Below are 18,352 nucleotides of genomic sequence, written 5' to 3' on the forward strand. Positions count from 1 at the left end.
GTTAAATATCAACCTGTCGACTTAAACCCAGAACTCTGGTATTAAATTTTTTATTTCTTGTCATAAATCTTTCGGACCTATAATAATAGAATAAAAGAGAGTTTCCAATACACGTGGAACTTTAAATTATTTAATCCAGGGCTGGAGTAAGTTAATCTATGAGACCTTAGGTTTGGTCAATCAATCAAAAAGGGTTTGACCTTTTGAGTCCAAAACTGTAATTAGATCTCAAATGGATCAAGAGATGACGGAGTTATCAATTTAAAAAGTTTGTATTAAAAAAACTCGAGCCGTTCATTGAGCCATTATGTTGCAGCTTAAAATCATATTTTCTGTGTTTGAAGTAGTCTCTAATTATTACAATTATGTTTAAAAACTTACAGTTTTATATTAAAATATTCTAAACGACTCTTTTTTGTCATTAAAAGTGCATAAATGTATCCAAAACTTTTCATTTTCACATATATATATATTACTGAGCTTAAGTCCAAATACATAAACTGTTTATTTCTAGAGTTTTAAAACAGAGTGCACAAAAATCACCCAGATGGTCTAGAGTTAAAAATGTTACTTTTGTCAGATTTTTTACGAAGAAGTACATAGACGTTAATAATATCATACTCCAATACATAGATTTTCTATTGATTTAGTAACGGTTTATTTCAATGCTTCGTTACTCCACCTGGTGGTGTCCTGCTACTTACCCCACTTTCTCCCATAAAGAACGGGACAAGCTCCATGAAGAGTCAAACTGTTTTCTGAACCATTCTTTTTCAGGTTATACCAGAAAGCTGCAGAACCCTACGATACATTATTAAAAACGTTCTCAGTAACACAACAGACAAGGTTAACTTTACAACAGCTTCATTAAAAACGGATTATTAAAACCTCTCACACGGTTTTCGGCAGTTTCTTTTCTCAGTGTGTGGCTTCTATTTGATCTAATTCACCGTAGGAGCTTAAATACGATTACGGTGATAACAGTCGGTACTTTGATGGTACAGCTACACTTGTACCTCTGTCTGGAGCTCACCTAAGGGGAGGATAAATTAGTGCAATTGGTCTGGGTGGGCCCGGCATGGCCAGATGGTTAAGGCGCTCTACTCGTAATCTGAGGGTCGCTGATTCGAATCCCCTTCACACCAAACATGGTCGCCCTTTTGGGCGTGGATGTGTTATATGAGACGATCAATCTCAATATTCATTATTAAGAGTGTAGCCCAAGAGTTGGCGGTAGGTGGTGATGACTAACTGCCTTCCCTCTAGCCTTACGTTGCTAAATTACGGACGGCTAGCGTAGATAACCCTCGTGGGACAATGCGCATAATTTAAGAAACAAACAAACGACTGGTTGATTGTTTTACCTATGCTGTCGATTGGAAGTGAAATGCTGAGAACGTGTATGTGATTTCTAAAGGCAACGTCACATCTGCAGTGTCTACAAAGGAGTATCAAACTTCTGATTTTAGAATGTAAATCCGAAGACTTACAGCTCTCTCACCAGGGAACATGTTGAGAACGATTTATTTTGGATCAACAGTTAGAGATTTAGATCTTTGCTGTTTTTAAATCAGATGTATACACATACAAATATACGTGGGTATATGTGTGTGTGTGTAGTTTATAAACAGTACTGGGTTATATCTGGCTTGTTGATGACGTTGAATCCATACACGCACCAATTCTTCCACCCAAATATATTTATCTGTTTACACTATCAGGTCATCCCTTAAGTTCAGAACAAGAGAAAGGATTTCAAACGCTTTTAATGCCATTTAATCAATAATGTATGTTTCAATATTATAAATTACCTCCTGCCAACGATTCACAAACTTCTGAATGTAACTTCTGTAAAATTATTGTGGTTTGTAGAAAATGAACGTAGAGAGGGTAGTTTTGACATCTTCATGTTCCAAGCTCTTTTCCAACAAGATAGTTCTGCAAACTATGGGACAAGGTCTGGAGAATAAGGAGGATGTGAAAGTTTTTCCCAGTCTAGCTCTTCAATCTTTGAAGATGTGATCCTTGCTGTATGGGGCCATGCATTATCCTGGTGTAACACAACACCTTTACGACTGATCAAAGCAGGCCTCTTTTCTTTCAGTGCAACATTTAAGCGCTCTAACTGTTGACAATAGAATTCTTATGTAATCGTAATATTTAAGTAGCAACAACTCAAAGTGGATCCTACCAACAATATCCCACAAAACGTTTAACAAGACTTTCCTAGGGTGAAGGTCCATTTTGGGCTGTGATTTAGCCAGTTTACCCGCACTGAGCCATTGTCTGCAATGCTTAACATTTTTATAATATATTCATTTTTATCTCCATTCGCTAACCTGTACAAAAAAGTGAGTTACGTTCACGAGAGTGCAGAGAAGTGCAAATGTCCTCTCATGTTCTTAGATTGGCTGCTGTCAAATTATAGGGGACTCATTTTCCAAGTTTTGACACCTTTCCAATCTGTTGTAGATGACGGTGAACTGTTGAATGGGTTGAATTAAGCTTCTGTGCTAGTTCTTCAACTGTTACAACACAATCTTCATCAAGTGCAGCCAACAGCAAGTCATCATTAAATTAAACAGGACGACCTGAACGTGGCGCATCACTTAAGCTGCAGTCACTTGATCTAAACTCCTGAAACCACCTTCAACATTTTCTTGCATTGAGAGACTCCACACCATGAACACTTTGAATGTTTTGTGTAGTTTCTGCTGCAGTATTGCCTGTTTTAATCTCGTAAAGCATTATATATACCTATTGCCTTTTTAAAACTCATTATATGCCTAATGTGCTCCTCAGACACATCCATCTTCATAAGGGTTTATTTGATTAATGATCTGAAACAGTGGAGTTGGGTTAGTTTCTTTTATTTGTCTGAACATTTTTTTATACACATATTTTAGTTATTAAAGCTAAATACAAAGACAGAAATGATGATGCACTTTCTGTATTAAATTATCGGGAATTACTTATCGGATGATCTGATATTTTGGTTTTATAGAGTGTGTCGTGACTCATGAAAATGCGTTAAGTTTGTTACTCGTTTTCCATAACTTTACTATTTTTTCGACTTGAAGGGAGGATTTTTCGTAAGAATATGTGCTGCCTTAAGCCTAAAATGTAGATCTGAAAGAATGTAACATAATGGTTTTGTTCATTATTGTATGTAATGTCTCACCATAAAGTATTTCTCAGCATACTTCAGAATGACCCAGTGGCATACACTGTGCTACACCCATCGCTGGTATCGAAGCCGGTCTTTTAACTTTATAAGCTCTCAGACTTAAAGTTAGCCCAGCCTCCAGTGGCAGAGTGGTATACCTGCGGAGCTAGAAATCGGGTTTCGATACCCGTAGTGGGCAGAGCATAGTTAGCCCTTTGTAGCTTTGTGAGTAATAAGAAACAAGAACAAACCTGTGCAAGGTCGACAAACAGTTCCGGCATTTATTAGTTTGTCTTTCACACAAACCATCAGGTGCCTGTAGTAGCTTTAAAACGATATTTTTTGTTTAGTTCAATAAAACGGTTGGGCTACCTTTATCAGAAGCTGGTTTTCTTTCATTAATCAAATCTGGTTAATTTGGGCAAAGACGTTCAGATCTCGTGAGTATCATTTTAGTTTTGTAGGAACTAGGACGATGGAAATTACAAAAAAAAATATTTTTGTACATTCTGGTGTTTCAGTAGACGAACTTAAATTTTCACTTTGTTGTCTATGAAACAAAATACCTAGAATGGATTGTTTCCAATAAGATTCTATTTCTATTGTAAATTGAATACAATTGTTTATACTGTTGAAGTGACACGAGATGTTTCTTTCAGAATAGTAAAAGTGTCAACCACTTCTAACACTTCCAAAGCACTTATAACTTTTCCAGTCTTTAAAATATCTACCTGAGCATTAGAGTATATGTTAACTGTACATTTTTGTTGTTGGAAGATTCTTGTAAACATTGTCTCACAAATACTTTAGTGTCCTACTAACACAAGGTAGAAAAATACTTTAGTGTCCTACTAACACAAGGTAGAATTTATGTGTGCGTGAAATGGCTCGGAAATAAAGCTCGAGACAAAAATAATATTTTATTAGATTATTTTATACGTATTAGATTTTATGTGAAGAAAAGTGAGCATTGGTTGATTAGAAAATCTATTATCATAACGATCCCAAAAACTACATATTTAAGTCAGTGTTTGGTAATAAAATACGCCAGTGTGTCCTGTATTTACAATGGAGAAATTTCTCAACTTTTTATATTTTTCAACTTTTTTTTTTCTTTTTAATAACACCTAAACTTCAAGAATCTTCCCGCGGCTCAATACAGAAACTTATAGAAGCATGACGTTTATCGCAATGTTATTTCACAGTTGCTATGGTGAGTTCATGCATGTGACAATAATTTATAGTTGGCATTTTACGACGTATTCTCTAGAGTGAATTACGTTCAAGTTTTTTAAATGTAAAAATCTAACAGTTTTTGACTTTTGTTTTTATTTATCATAGCATCAGGCCACCAGGAGTTTGACAAATAAAATAAACATGGAAGAGTGTATGTGTGTTTTTCTTATAGCAAAGCCACATCGAGTTAGCTGCTGAGCCCACCGAGAGGAATCGAACTCTTGATTTTAGAGTTGTAAATCCGTAGACTTAGCGCTGTACCAGCAGGGGTCAATAAAATAAATAATTAATATAATATAAATTTATTACACATAGAAAAACATTCTCATGCAAATTGAAACTCAGGTGTCACGTTTCGATAAATGATGCATTCAAATTAATTACAAGGATGTTTTCCATGGAGTCGGTAGTAGTTCTTACAGACCTACAACTAAACTCCGTGGATCAATTCCCCGTGATGGATATAAATTGCGTTGAAACAAACATATAGTTTACATACAGAATTGCCAATAAACTCAAACCTATTAGGCTTAATGAATGCGAACTATTGTAACGGCTAAAAAACGCATTTCTGTAGTAATAAAAACCTTATCCTGAAATAAAACAGATGGTATGCTTACCTTTGAAGGCCAAACACTTGCTCCAACTTTCGGGAAAACGGTAGCGCCACCTCTTGTCACATCGGTTAACTGAGAATGATGTTAAAAATAGACCAAAATCTTCATTACGCTCCAGCACATTTATGATGTAGAAAACAAAGTTTTATACTAAATATTAAAAATACAATAATATCAAATATTTTTTTAGTTATAGAACTTTATTTCAAATTCTCCCTCTGGCGTTAAAACCTCAAAAATCAACTAACAATATTTTAACCACAAAAGACCACATAACTATTAAGCGGAATGCTTTTATATAAAACCATAAGTTCAGAAATAACGCAGATGTAAATGTTAATGGCTGAGCAGTTCCAAAAGGTCCATGAAAAAGAAATGGACTTTGATACTGCCGTATTTCTAAACTTTGTTATAATACATTCCACTTTGATCCAAAACTGTAACTTCTCGATTATGATACACTGAATTGTTTGTAAACTTACTTAGTTCTAAAGAAGCAATAGATGGTGTTATTATATCTAAAACATACAGAAAGTATATATAGAGACCTTTGTTTACTGAGATGGCAAAATGATTTTTTTCATTATATTTGTAAATATTTAAAATCATTAGCGAACACATATTATTTGGTACTTACGTAGAACATGAGAGTTGCTATCCTGTCTCCCACTTCTAATTCGTTTGGCGGTATAAATTTTCTCTAAAACCCAAAAAAGAAAAATCTTAAATTCTTTATGTCATGTCAGCCAACAAAATTCAGTCTATAAAACATGATCGATTTTTGCCTGTTCTATTTTCTCATATTTTCTTCTCGGTACAGGCTACCATACAAGACACAGATGAACATTTTGTATTAGATTTTTATGTTGTGTTATCTATAGTCTCCCCAGTATTCCTAGATGAACTTAAAATATACACATCATATCTTTTCTAAGGGCCATTATGTTTAAAATGTCAAAGAGTTTTCGTGACCTGGCATAGCCAGGTAGTTAAGGCACTCAACTCGTAATCCGAGGGTCACAGGTTCGAGTCCCCGTCACAACAAACATGCTCGCCTATTCAGCCGTGAGGGTGTTATAATGTGATGTTCAATCCCCCTCTTCGTTGGTAAAAGAGTAGCTCAAGAGTTCGCGGCGGGTGGTGATGACTAGCTGCTTTCCCTCTAGTCTTACACTGCAGAATTAGGAACGGCTAACGCAGATAGCCCTCGTGTATCTTTGCGCGAAATTAAAAGAAAACCAAAACAAGAGTTTTCGTACTAACGTGGATCACGTTACTCTACTTGTTGGTGTACTTCTGGTCTTACAGGATAGTAATGTTAGTATCCTGAGACGTGGTCTGCTCTCCATTACTGAACAAATTATGTATGTACTAAACTAAACCAGGACTAGATTGTAATTTTTTCATTTGAATTGAAAAGTTTTGAAGACAGATTTGCTTGTTGACGATGGGCTACCCTTTCTGAGCCCGCTGCAAGGATCGAGCGTTGAATTTTAGAATTACAACCTTACTGGTTAGGCACCATGTTTTTTTTTTGGGGGGGAGAGCGACAGGTACAGGAATAGCATTTAGGATTCGAAAACCAGCGTTGAATTTTAAAATTACAAACTAATACTCAGAATCCTTCCTTAGGAAAGAGTGAAAATCGACTATAACAGAGGGTAGATCTGAAGAAAACGTAGTGTTGAATAACTATTAACTGTAATTTAGTTTAGTTTCTCAGAAAGGGAGCAAAAGGTCGCCTTGAGAGGGTCGTCTACTTTAACGACTCACACCACTCTACAATAGTGTTTTTTGTTTGTTTGTCAGGCAGTTAGTAGACATTAAAATGGCGTTACATAATACATGCTTAACGTTTCACTTTGTAATGTTTTGATGTCAGTAAAACGTCAGCATACCATGAATCATGAGAAGAATTATGCACTCTGTAGGATACAAAAATGTTTTGAACATAGTGAACGTTTACAAACCTGCTCTTCTGTTTTGCCGAAGTATAAATAATCATAATGAGGTTCGTAATGTCCTCCAACACCGTAGTTTGAAGTCTATAAAATACGAAAAGGAATAAGATATAAATATAATTTACGTGGCCATTCTTTTCTTCAATTAAACATTTTATATGAAAACACCATATGAGTACACGTATTACTTTAGTATACATTACGAACGTAGACCGACAAAGCTAAAAAACAAATTCAAACAAAAACGTTTCATTTGTCAGACCACGGTGTTTCTAGGCAAGATGATCTAAATATAAATCTACTCTATAAACTTAACATACTGTACTTTGCTGGTAACAAGGAACATCTAAGCCTACAACTGACGTCTTATGTGCTAAATGTGATGCCTTCTTAAAAGATTCTCAGCTATAAATGTGGCAATTTATAAACAGATTTCTCGGCCGTGAAATGCATAGAAAATTTACAGTTTGTATTTAAAACTGTATAATTTTTAAACAAGACAAAATTGCATGAGTTATTAAAAAATGATCGCTTCTTTTGACGCTTTCTTACCTTCCAATACTTTACTTTGATATTTATTATGGTGATAAATCTCAAAAAGAAATTATAAAAATGTCAGGAGTTCCCTTTGTTGTGGCTCGGATTGTTTATTGAAATGTTATTTTAAATATCTCTTCAACAAGTCATCAGAACTATACAAAACTAAACAGTGTTTCATGTTATAAAGATATCCATATAAAGACTGAGTCCTGAGTCCTGAGAACGTCTGTAAATATCATAAAAAACCTGAATTTATTTGTGTTCTTTCTCCTGCTTCTTTGTTTATTACATGAAAACTACAAACCCAAAACAATAGTTTCAACCAAGTTCAATGATGACATAGTTTCAAACGGGGTATCCACTTTTAAAATATTAATAATAACTCATATCAGCTGTTTTTTTAGAATCATAATTCTAGTATAAACAATATTATCATTACCCCTTGAAGTTAGCTTTCTCATAGACTACACAATGTAAAAATATCTTTACTTTTTATTGTTCCTGGGTAGAAAATGTTATTTCCCAATTGCTTATGTCTCAAGCAAATGGAAAAGATTTATTTATCTCTTAAAACTTTGCTTTTGTGACCTGGGTAATGAATATTTTAAATTTACCCAATTTCCAGAACAATCCAGGTAGATTCAGTGCTGAGTAGCTGATAGAGAATTTTTCTCGAACTTCCAAGAATTTTCAAGAACTTTCTAGAATGTTGTAGAACTTCCAAGAATTTTTTAAGAATCTTATAGAACTTACGAGAATTTTCGAGAACCTTTTAGAATTTTCCAGGACTTTTCATAGTAATATATACACTGCTGGCCAAAATCTTAAGGCCAATGAACATAAAAAAAAATATGCATTTTGCTTTGTTAGACACAAGCACTTATTTGAGCAGAGCTTCGAAAGATGAAAATAAGAAAAGGGAAAATAAAAATAAAAAACTTTCTGAGCATTTATGAGGGAAAATGTGAACACTATAAAATTAGCCTAAATACTAGCTGGTCAAATGTTTAAAACCGAACCAAAAAGAAGTCCCAAACAGGGTAGGAAATGCCCAACAAGAGGTCTCAGTAGTGAGTTGCACGGCCGTTATTGTGAATAACTGAAAACATTCGCTTTGGCATGATCGATATAAGTGATTGCAGAAGTGTGGTTGGAATATTATTCCAAGTGGTGAGGATGACTTCACGAAGATCATGCACTGTTTGGAATTGACGTCCATTTCTATAGACTTCCCTTGCCATCCATCCTCAAACATTTTCAATGAGTTCAGTTTGGGCGAACACGCTGGATTGTCCAAAAGAACCACGTTATTCGCCATGAAAAAGTCCTTTGTCCTGCGGGCATTATGGATTGCAGTGTTGTTCTGCTAAAAGATCCAGTCATTTCCACACAAACGAGGGCCTTCAGTTAATAAGGATGCTCTTTCCAACGTGCCAATGTAGCCAGCTGCTGTTTGACGCTCCTGCATAACCTGAAGCTCCATTGTTTCATGGAAGGAGAAAGCACCCCAGATCATGATGCAACCTCCTCAACTGTGTCGTGTAGAAAATGTCTCCGGTGGGATAATTTTATCGTGCCAGTAACGTTGGAAGTCATCTGGACTATCCAGGTTAAATGTTTTCTCATCAGAGAACAAAACCTTCTTCCACTTTTCTACGTCCCATGTTTGATGCTTCTCAGCAAAGTTTAACCGAGCTGTTTCGTGGTGTGAAGGAGGCGTGGCCTTTGAAGACGTTTACGGTTTTTAAAGCTCTTCTCTTATATATGCTGTCTTATTGTTCTTGGGCTGCATTCTGCGTCCGTAAGAGCTTTAATCTGGTTCGACAATCGACTGGTGTCTTGCCGGACAACTCGTCGAATCCTCCTGCTCAACGCCGGCGAAATTTGCTTGGGCTGACCACTTGAAATTCTCCTTCCGTATCCATTGGGGTCTTTTAAGAAATTTACAACAACAGTTTTACTACGCCCAATCTCACCAGCAATAACATGTTGAGAGACCTTGCTTTTGCAGCTCGACAATTCTGCCACGTTCAAACTCTGTCAACTTTTTAGCCTTTGCTATGTTTTAACCCAATGTAACACAGGAGATGTTAAGAACGCTAATGCTTGAGCATAAATGATTAAATTTTGTTACGTGCTTATCGATTAACGCTTCGTTTCTGTATGGTCTTAAACTTTTGACTAGCTGGCATTTAGGCTAATTTTGTAGTGTTCACATTTTCCATATTAAATGCTAAAAAGATTTTTTATTTTTAAAAAGTCGCTAAAGTAAAATAACTTGATTTATAAGATACGTGTTTTTCGTGTTTTATCAGTAAAATTTTTTTAATTTGGTGAGTTTTTCACCGTTATTTTGAATTCTATTTCACATTTTGTTATTTCCTAAGCTAAGCAATTATTTTATTTCTAGACTTTGGCCTGGCCTGGCCATGTGGTTACAGTTGAATCGTAATCTAAAGATCGTGGGCTCAAATCTCCATTCCACCAAATATTCTCACCCTTTCAGTCATGGAGACGTTATAATTTACGGTCAATCCCACTATTCGTTGGTAAAAGAGTAGCTGAAGAGTTGGCGATGGGTGGTGATGACAAGAAGCCTTCCTTGTAGTCTGTCATTGTTAAATTAGGGACTGCTAGTGTAGATAGTCCTTGTGTAGATTTGTACGAAATTCAAAAGAAAGCAAACCAAATACCAGATTTTATCCAGATATCTTATACATACTGATTCTGAATAAGTTTCCAGTATATTACAGCGGTATGTTCAGATTTACAACGCTAAAATAGGGGTTCGATTGAGCAGATACCTATGAAAACAAACAAACCTTTTTTTGAAAAGTTTTTTCTAACTTGTGTTTCATACATCATAAATATTATTTTACCTATTTTTTTATTTTGATCATTGTTAAGGAGCAGATTTGGTGAACAATACTGTAGAATCAGGGGTACAAAAAATAAACCCTTCAGGATACAAAATATACACAACATAGAATATATAAAATATGTCCTTCAGAATGTTCAGTATCTGAAAACTTCGTCAGTTGAGACATAAGTTATCATTATTTTTTACCTGAACAGTTTCACAGTGACCATTATTGACATCCGTGGACAGGCCTGTTACGTACTGGACCCTTCGACTGATCCGATCAACAATGGGGTGATCCTTTGAAGTTAACCATGCCGTCTTACTGGTTCGTACGGTGGACACCTCATCCTCAAGGTTATTCTGACCTTGAACACGTGATCTTATCAACTGGATTAAAAAAATCACATTAGTTTAATGGTTAATAAAAAAATAACATATAACGTTAAAGATACAAAGAAACAGGAAACTATTGTCTTTTTCCACCCCAACTCCAAGCACACGTCATTGAAGAGTTTAGCATCTCCAGGGGTTAATAATCACCGTTTTTAGTGACCAAGGTATAACTGGTAACAGTAGTTGCCTGGTCCGGCATGACCAAGCGTATTAAGGCGTTCGACTCGTAATCCGAGGGTCGCGGGTTCGAATCCCGGTCGCACCAAACATGCTCGCCATTTCAACCGTGGGGGCGTTATATGTGACGGTCAATCCCACTATTCGTTGGTAAAAGAGTAGCCCAAGAGTTGGCGGTGGGTGGTGATGACTAGCTGCCCTCCCTCTAGTCTTACACTGCTAAATTAGGGACGGCTAGCACAGATAGCCCTCGAGTAGCTTTGTGCGAAATTCCAAAAAAACCAAACCAGCTTTGTGCAAAATTAAAAAAAAAAAAACAAAAAACAAGTAAAGTATATTTATATATTTGAATAATATGTAGCTTTAATGCTACTATGTTTGAAAATTTAACGGACTACAACTGCCTGGTGAAAGAAAAGAGGACATCTTTTCGGTTTCTATACTCAAGGTCTCAATATAGAACAGTGTTTTAACAGACAGTTGCAGTCCGCTAAAGTTTTTAAACCTACTGTTTCAATCCTATCTACAGCGTTAACACTACTAGTTTATTGTTTTGAACTCGTCAGTGCAAAGCGTTACGAGTTAAACTGTTTTGTTTCTATTTATATTAAATTTAACAACTTTCAGAGAGGAAGAAACGTGGGGCCCAGTCTATTATTGGATCTGTCACTCGTCACTGATTTAGATCAGTTTCGAGAAATATAATCCCTCATCAGTAATCTAAACAAGAGCAAGTTTAAAACAAGACTGAACTTTAGTAGTGGTGACTTTGTAGTCCATGTGTGGTGTTTGAATCTGAGTTGTAGGGAAGAGTAAGTTTAAAACAAGACTAAACTTCTTTAGTAGTTGTGACTGTGTAGTTCATGTGTGGTGTTTGAATCTGACTTGTAGGGAAGAGTAAGTTTAAAAGAAGACTAAACTTCTTTAGTAGTGGTGACTGTGTAGTCCATTTGTGGTGTTTGAATCTGAGTTGTAGGGAAGAGTAAGTTTAAAACAAGACTAAACTTCTTTAGTAGTGGTGACTGTGTAGTCCATTTGTGGTGTTTGAATCTGAGTTGTAGGGAAGAGTAAGTTTAAAACAAGACTAAACTTCTTTAGTAGTGGTGACTGTGTAGTCCATGTGTGATGTTTGAATCTGAGTTGTAGGTAAGAGTAAGTTTAAAACAAGACTAAACTTCTTTAGTAGTGGTGACTGTGTAGTCCATGTGTGGTGTTTGAATCTGAGTTGTAGGTAAGAGCAAGTTTAAAACAAGACTAAACTTCTTTAGTAGTGGTGACTGTGTAGTTCATGTGTGGTGTTTGAATCTGAGTTGTAGGTAAGAGCAAGTTGAAACAAACAGTAGTTGCCATTAGATAGAAGTTAATAAGGAAGGATTCTAGGAGGTTAAAGAAAAGTTACGTCATTAGGTGCAATCTTTTCCGTTGTGTAACTTTTTTGTAAAGAAAACTTCGCTCATATTATATGCGATTTTATTTTACCATGAATAAAAGTACAGAGGTGGACAACTATCTTATTTGCTCCACAACAAGTGACGCCCTTGAAGATAACTATTATAGCTGGTTTTTAATTATCCGTGATGATGAGAAAACCCACTTGTAGAGAAAATTATATGTTTAAAAACGGCTGGTATGGATAAAGAAAACACTATGTAGAGGAGCGAACAACGTTTCGACCTTCTTCAGTCATCGTCAGGTTCACAAAGATAGAAAGAGGTAACTGACTGTCAGCTGACCACATATTTGATGTTGGATTATATTTATTAATATGGGTATAAAGGCGTTCCTTTATATTGGTTTATTTTTGGCTTGAGTTGTTGTATAAGTAAGGATTCTTTAATTTTGCGTTTGTTTATGTTTGTTTCTTTATTTAGTATTTGAGTGTTTTCTATGGTTATGTTGTGTTTATTTGATTTACAGTGTTCGAAAACGTGTGAAGGTGACTTTTTGTGTTCTTTGAATCTGGTTTCCATTTTTCTACTTGTTTCTCCAATATAGAAGTCGTGGCAGTTATCACATTGTATTTTGTAAATAATGTTGGTGTGGTGTTTGTCAGTGTAGTTTTTATATAGTATAGACCTCAGTTTTGTGCCTGGTTTTTGAATAAATTTGGTATTAACTGGAATGTCATATTTTGTTACTTGTTTTTGCCAAATGTTGGTTATTTTTCTGCTGATGTCGAGAATATATGGTATGTAGCAGTATATGGTTTCGTGATTTTTTAAATTGTGAGATATATTTACTTTTGTTGGTTGATTTTGCTTTCTGTCTAGGTGTGTGTGTATAATGTTTTCTACAGTTTGTGGAGGAAACTTATTGATGTTGACGAAGTATCGTTGTTAAATATATGGTTTTTTAATTACTCTAAAGGCGTGACGTAACCTGTAATGTAACTGCACACAGTTTTCTTTAGCGCCTGACTTGATCAAATTGTATAGCAATGTGTCACTAACTGCTGCTTATCATTAAGTTGGAGGCCTTATAACACTAAAATTCATAGTTCGATAACCACTATGATCATAGATCAGGTAGCCCATTGTGTAGCTTTGAGTTTAAAATTAAACATACAAAACCTAATGTCAAATTATTCTTTCTGTTTTTTTATATACGCGATTTATTTTTGCATAAATTGGGTGCTACAATTATACTTGTCATAAGATATTAGTATTAGGCTTGTTGCAAATTTAAATACTATATTCTTAATCTAGACCATAAGGGATCTTAAATGTGACATTTATAAGGTGGCATGAATACTATTATTATAATGCACTCTTTTAATTCTTACAAAAACCCTGAAGGTTTAGTTTAATAATGAAGCGTTTAAAAATGCAATAGACCTAATACTAATGTATTATGACAAGTATAATAGTTGTTATTCGTTCGCAAAAACACAACATCAAAGAACCATAATTATCTGAAGCGTTCAAAGAAACACAAGATCATAGTACAATGGCCCAGCATGGCCAGGTGGTTAAGGCACTCGACTCGCAATCTGAGGGTCACGTGTTCGAATCTCCGTCACACCAAACATGCTTGCCCTTTCAGCCGTGGGTGCGTTATAATGTGACGGTCAATCCCACTATTCGTTGATAAAAGAGTAACCCAAGAGTTGGCGGTAGGTGGTGATGACAAGCTGCCTTACCTCTAGTCTTACACTGCTAAATTAGGGACGGCTAGCGCAGATAGCCGTCGTATAGCTTTGCATGAAATTCAAACCAAAGAACAATGAATGTTTTGGTTCATGGGAACTGTTTATTTAACTTGATATACACGTGTTCGTGCCTTTCTTGCCTTCCTGAACAAAATATTTTAAATCTACTTTTCTTAAGATGTTGTACGTAGACCAACGAAGAGGTTTCACTTTGTTGGTCTTATCGGGATAAACATCAAAATAGATTTTACTATCAGGGCACCTCTCTGTCTTACCATTGGAGTAGCTACTTCTTGAAAAGTGTCAGCCTCTTGACTGGTCATTAAATCGTGGAACTGAACAATATAGGGGTCCAGACTTTGTTCTTCCACTTTAACTGGTTGCAAAATGAGGTAGGGATGACCACGTGAGGTATAGCGACAACGTAGATGAACCTCATCTCTCGGAGTCTGTGGATCAGAAAATTATAAATTTTATTTAGGGTTGAAGCATACCAGTAGGCTAGGGTTGAAGCATACCAGTAAGCTAAGGGTTGAAGCATACCAGTAGGCCAATTATTTAACTAATTTATAGTCACCATACTACAAATATCTTCTTTAACAAATTATTATACTTAAATATGTGCTATGCTTCTTTACTTTGGAAAGCCATGGCGAATATTTAACTTCTTATTTCTAATAATAAATTCATTAGTTGTACTTGCGACATCGCAACACGTTGTTTGCACGCAGTTATAAACAGGAACGCGAACTCTCACTTGTTTGCAATACGTGCAGTAGAATTAGTGCAGTTTTTTAGTAAAACTTGTGAACATCGTGTACGCAGATGTGAGCTTTTGAAGTTTTAGGCTGTTTCTTTTATTCTACTCAAGAAAACAATGTGAATATTTTCCTTTAGTTTTATTTGCTCAAATTAATTTATTAGGCCTTCCTATAGTAGGTTTTAGTTTCGGTTACTGAACAGAGGTAATTCCGGCAACAAAGAAAACCTGATAATGGCGGTAACATAACGAAGACTGAACAGTTCCGATAGGCAAATAAGTCTACATATTTGCAATGCTGGAGTCAGTGGTTCGATTCCCCTCGGTGAGCTCAACAGATAGCCCGATGTGGCTTTTCTATAAGAAAAACACAAAACACACAAATTTTTCATGTAATTAAAGTCCCCCTCGAAGACCCCAATTTAATTTATTAATTTATTTCTTACTTGGAGTTTTTCTCCCCGACACAAAGCTGCATAATTTTCGTAATCAAAGTTTCCTGTATCTGTTCGTCGAAGTTTCATTTCCGTCGACAAATTTTGTCTTAGCCGTCTGGTGTTTCCCGTGTCTCGCACTAGATGGCCAAGTGTCTCGTAAGCGAAATCTATAGAACAGTAAAGAGGAAAAAGAAAATCGATCAATTTAAATCTCGAATGGTCTCCATGAAAAATATACCAAATATAATACACATATTACTCTCAGTTTCAGCAATCGGTAATTGACCAGTTAAAATAACCATTTCGCGAATTTCCGGATCTGGATTTAGATCTCGAAGACCTGATAGGGTTAAGTACAATAAGACTATTTCGCGATTTGAGTTGTTTTTTTTTATTTTGCGCAAAGTTACACAAGGGCTATCTGTGCTAGCCGTCCCTAATTTAGTAGTGTAAGACAAGAGGGAAGGCAGCTAGTCATCACCACATACTGCCCTCTCTTGGGCTACTCTTTTACAAACGAATAGTGGGATTGACCATGGATTATAACACCCTCGTAGATGAAAGGGTGAGCATGTTTGGTAGGACAGATATTCAAACCCGCGAGCTGAGAATATCAAAGTTATCAAAAGATTATGCAACTTATTTTATTCTGAGTACGAGTCGTAAGGTGCCAAATAAGCAAAGAACGAAACAGGAAAATTGAACCAGCTGCTTAGGTTAATTACTAAATCCTGATACTAAGCGTAACATCTTTACACATAAAGAAATAAGTAATACAATTATATCAAATATGCATAGCTATAAAATACGATTAGTTTGTTTGTTTTTGAATTTCGCACAAAGCTACTTAAAGGCTATCTGCGCTAGCCGTCCCTGATTTAGCAGTGGAAGACTAGGCGGAAGGCAGCTAGTCATCACTACTTATCGCCAACTCTTGAGATACCCTTTTCCTAACAACTAGAGGGATTGACTTTAACTTTATAACTTCCCCACGGTTGAAAGGGCGAATATATTTAGTGCGACGGGGGTTACGAGTCGAACGCCTTAACCCACCTGCCCAATACGATTAGTTCTATACGTTACATAAAATACTACATGAACACAAAGAGACAAGAAAGAACGATAGTTGAGCATATAACTGTTTAACACAAGCAAATACATGCAGAACATCTGTGGTTAAATCACTATGTTTATTGATAACTGTTTAACACAAGCAAATACATGCAGAACATTTGTGTTTAAATAACTACGTTTTTTGCAATAGTATTTTTTCAAAGACAGGAGTTTTAGAATAATGCAAATAATTCTGATTGCAGAAACCAAAATATGTATGTTCGCTGGTCTGAGGCCTAACATTAATTAAGTTTTAATTAAGCGAGGCCTGCTTAAAAAAAAAAAAAAAAAGATAAACAAACACTGTAACTTGAGTACGTTATTTACTTTAGTTTAGTTAGAACTAAACTTTACCGTGCTTAAAATACTGCCAAGAAACAAACTTATAATGTTATTTTACGACCTAACCTTAGAGGTACCTTTATTAAAAACTTTGATTGTTTGTTTGTTTTGGAATTTCGCACAAAGCTACTCGAGGGCTATCTGTGCTAGCCGTCCCTAATTTAGCAATGTAAGACTAGAGGGAAGGCAGCTAGTCATCACCACCCACCGCCAACTCTTGGGCTACTCTTTTACCAACGAATAGTGGGATTGACCGTCACATTATACACCCCCACGGCTGGGAGGGCGAGCATGTTTAGCGCGACGCGGGCGCGAACCCGCGACCCTCGGATTACGAGTCGCACTCCTTACGCGCTCGGCCATGCCGGGCCCTAAAAACTTTGATAAGGTGTTAATTGGTTTGGTCTGTTTTGAATTTGGCTCAAAGCTACTCGAGAGCTATCTGCGCTAGCCGTCCTTAATTTAGCATAAGACAAGAGTTAAGGCAAGCTAGTCATCACCACTCACCGCCAACTCTTGGGCTACTCTTTTACCAACGAATAGTGGAATTACTCGTCACATTATAACGCCCCTACGGCTGAAAGGAAGAGCATGTTTGGTGTGATGGGAATTCGAACCCGCGTCCCTCGGATTACGAGTCGAGTGCCTTAACCACCTGGCCATGCCGGGCCCAATAACAAACAAAGAGAAAGTGTTTTCCGCGTATCGAACATTTGCTAGATTACTCTAAAGGAACATGACCTTGAAAGAGGTCAGAATACAACCTCCGACCTTTATCTTATAATTAAAAGAACATTCAGGGGAGAGGTCAAGAAGGTTCACAAATATCTAACTTCCAATACTGACAAGCAACTATAAGAATAGATTTCTGTGTTTAGGTTTAAAGAAAACAAAATACTTTCTTACTTTTCATATGATTTCCTTCTAGGACATCATCGTGCTAAATTATAATAAAAATGACCTTTTTAACCTTTTCTTCTATCCTTATTAAATACTTCATTAATTAGACAATTTTTAACACTTCACAAAAATAACGAACAAAGTTAATATTTGGTGAATGTAAAGTTCACATAAACTTGTTATTGTTTGGATAAAATATTAAAAACTTAAGTTCTTTCTTATAAAATATTACAGACACTTAATATCTTTCATATAAAATGTTACAGACACTTAATATCTTTCTTATAAAATGTTACAGACACTTAATATCTTTCTTATAAAATGTTACAGACACTTAATATCTTTCTTATAAAATACTACAAAGACTTTCTCATAAAATATTACAGACACTTAAGGTGTTTTTATAAAATATTAAAAAGGCGTAATCTCTTGTTTTATAAAATAATGTTGAATTTTTATATAATACAATAGAGAAACTTTTATTTTTTTAACAAAATAATTTGCCCCCCGCTAGTACACAACGCTTAAACCAGGGGTTCGATTACCCTCGGAAGGTTCAGCAGATAGCCCGATGTGGCTTTGCTATAAAAACACACATACAAAATAATTTAAAAACCTAACTTTTAACAAGGTAAAAACAATAAGAATGTTCTTAGGTAAATATCCAATCACATTTATCGATTGTATTTGAAATAGTTA

The 18,352-nt window shown here is 35.7% G+C and overlaps 1 protein-coding gene across 2 annotated transcripts in view; it reads right to left on the minus strand.

Moving 5' to 3' along the window:
• Window positions 1-18,352, minus strand: part of LOC143228917 (prolyl 4-hydroxylase subunit alpha-1-like) — a 35,009-nt gene that overhangs the window by 1,467 nt on the left and 15,190 nt on the right. For both annotated transcript variants that reach the window (XM_076460370.1, XM_076460369.1), the window contains exons 6-13: window positions 17,660-17,693; window positions 15,308-15,465; window positions 14,377-14,550; window positions 10,588-10,770; window positions 6,990-7,064; window positions 5,657-5,719; window positions 5,023-5,091; window positions 705-801 (exon numbers count right to left, since the gene is read on the minus strand). In XM_076460370.1, the coding sequence (XP_076316485.1) occupies window positions 705-801; window positions 5,023-5,091; window positions 5,657-5,719; window positions 6,990-7,064; window positions 10,588-10,770; window positions 14,377-14,550; window positions 15,308-15,465; window positions 17,660-17,693 (853 nt within the window). The remainder of the gene's footprint in view (window positions 1-704; window positions 802-5,022; window positions 5,092-5,656; window positions 5,720-6,989; window positions 7,065-10,587; window positions 10,771-14,376; window positions 14,551-15,307; window positions 15,466-17,659; window positions 17,694-18,352) is intronic.

The sequence above is a fragment of the Tachypleus tridentatus genome, chromosome 10, assembly GCF_004210375.1.
Source record: "Tachypleus tridentatus isolate NWPU-2018 chromosome 10, ASM421037v1, whole genome shotgun sequence".
In the NCBI taxonomy this organism is placed as follows: Eukaryota; Metazoa; Arthropoda; class Merostomata; order Xiphosura; family Limulidae; genus Tachypleus; species Tachypleus tridentatus.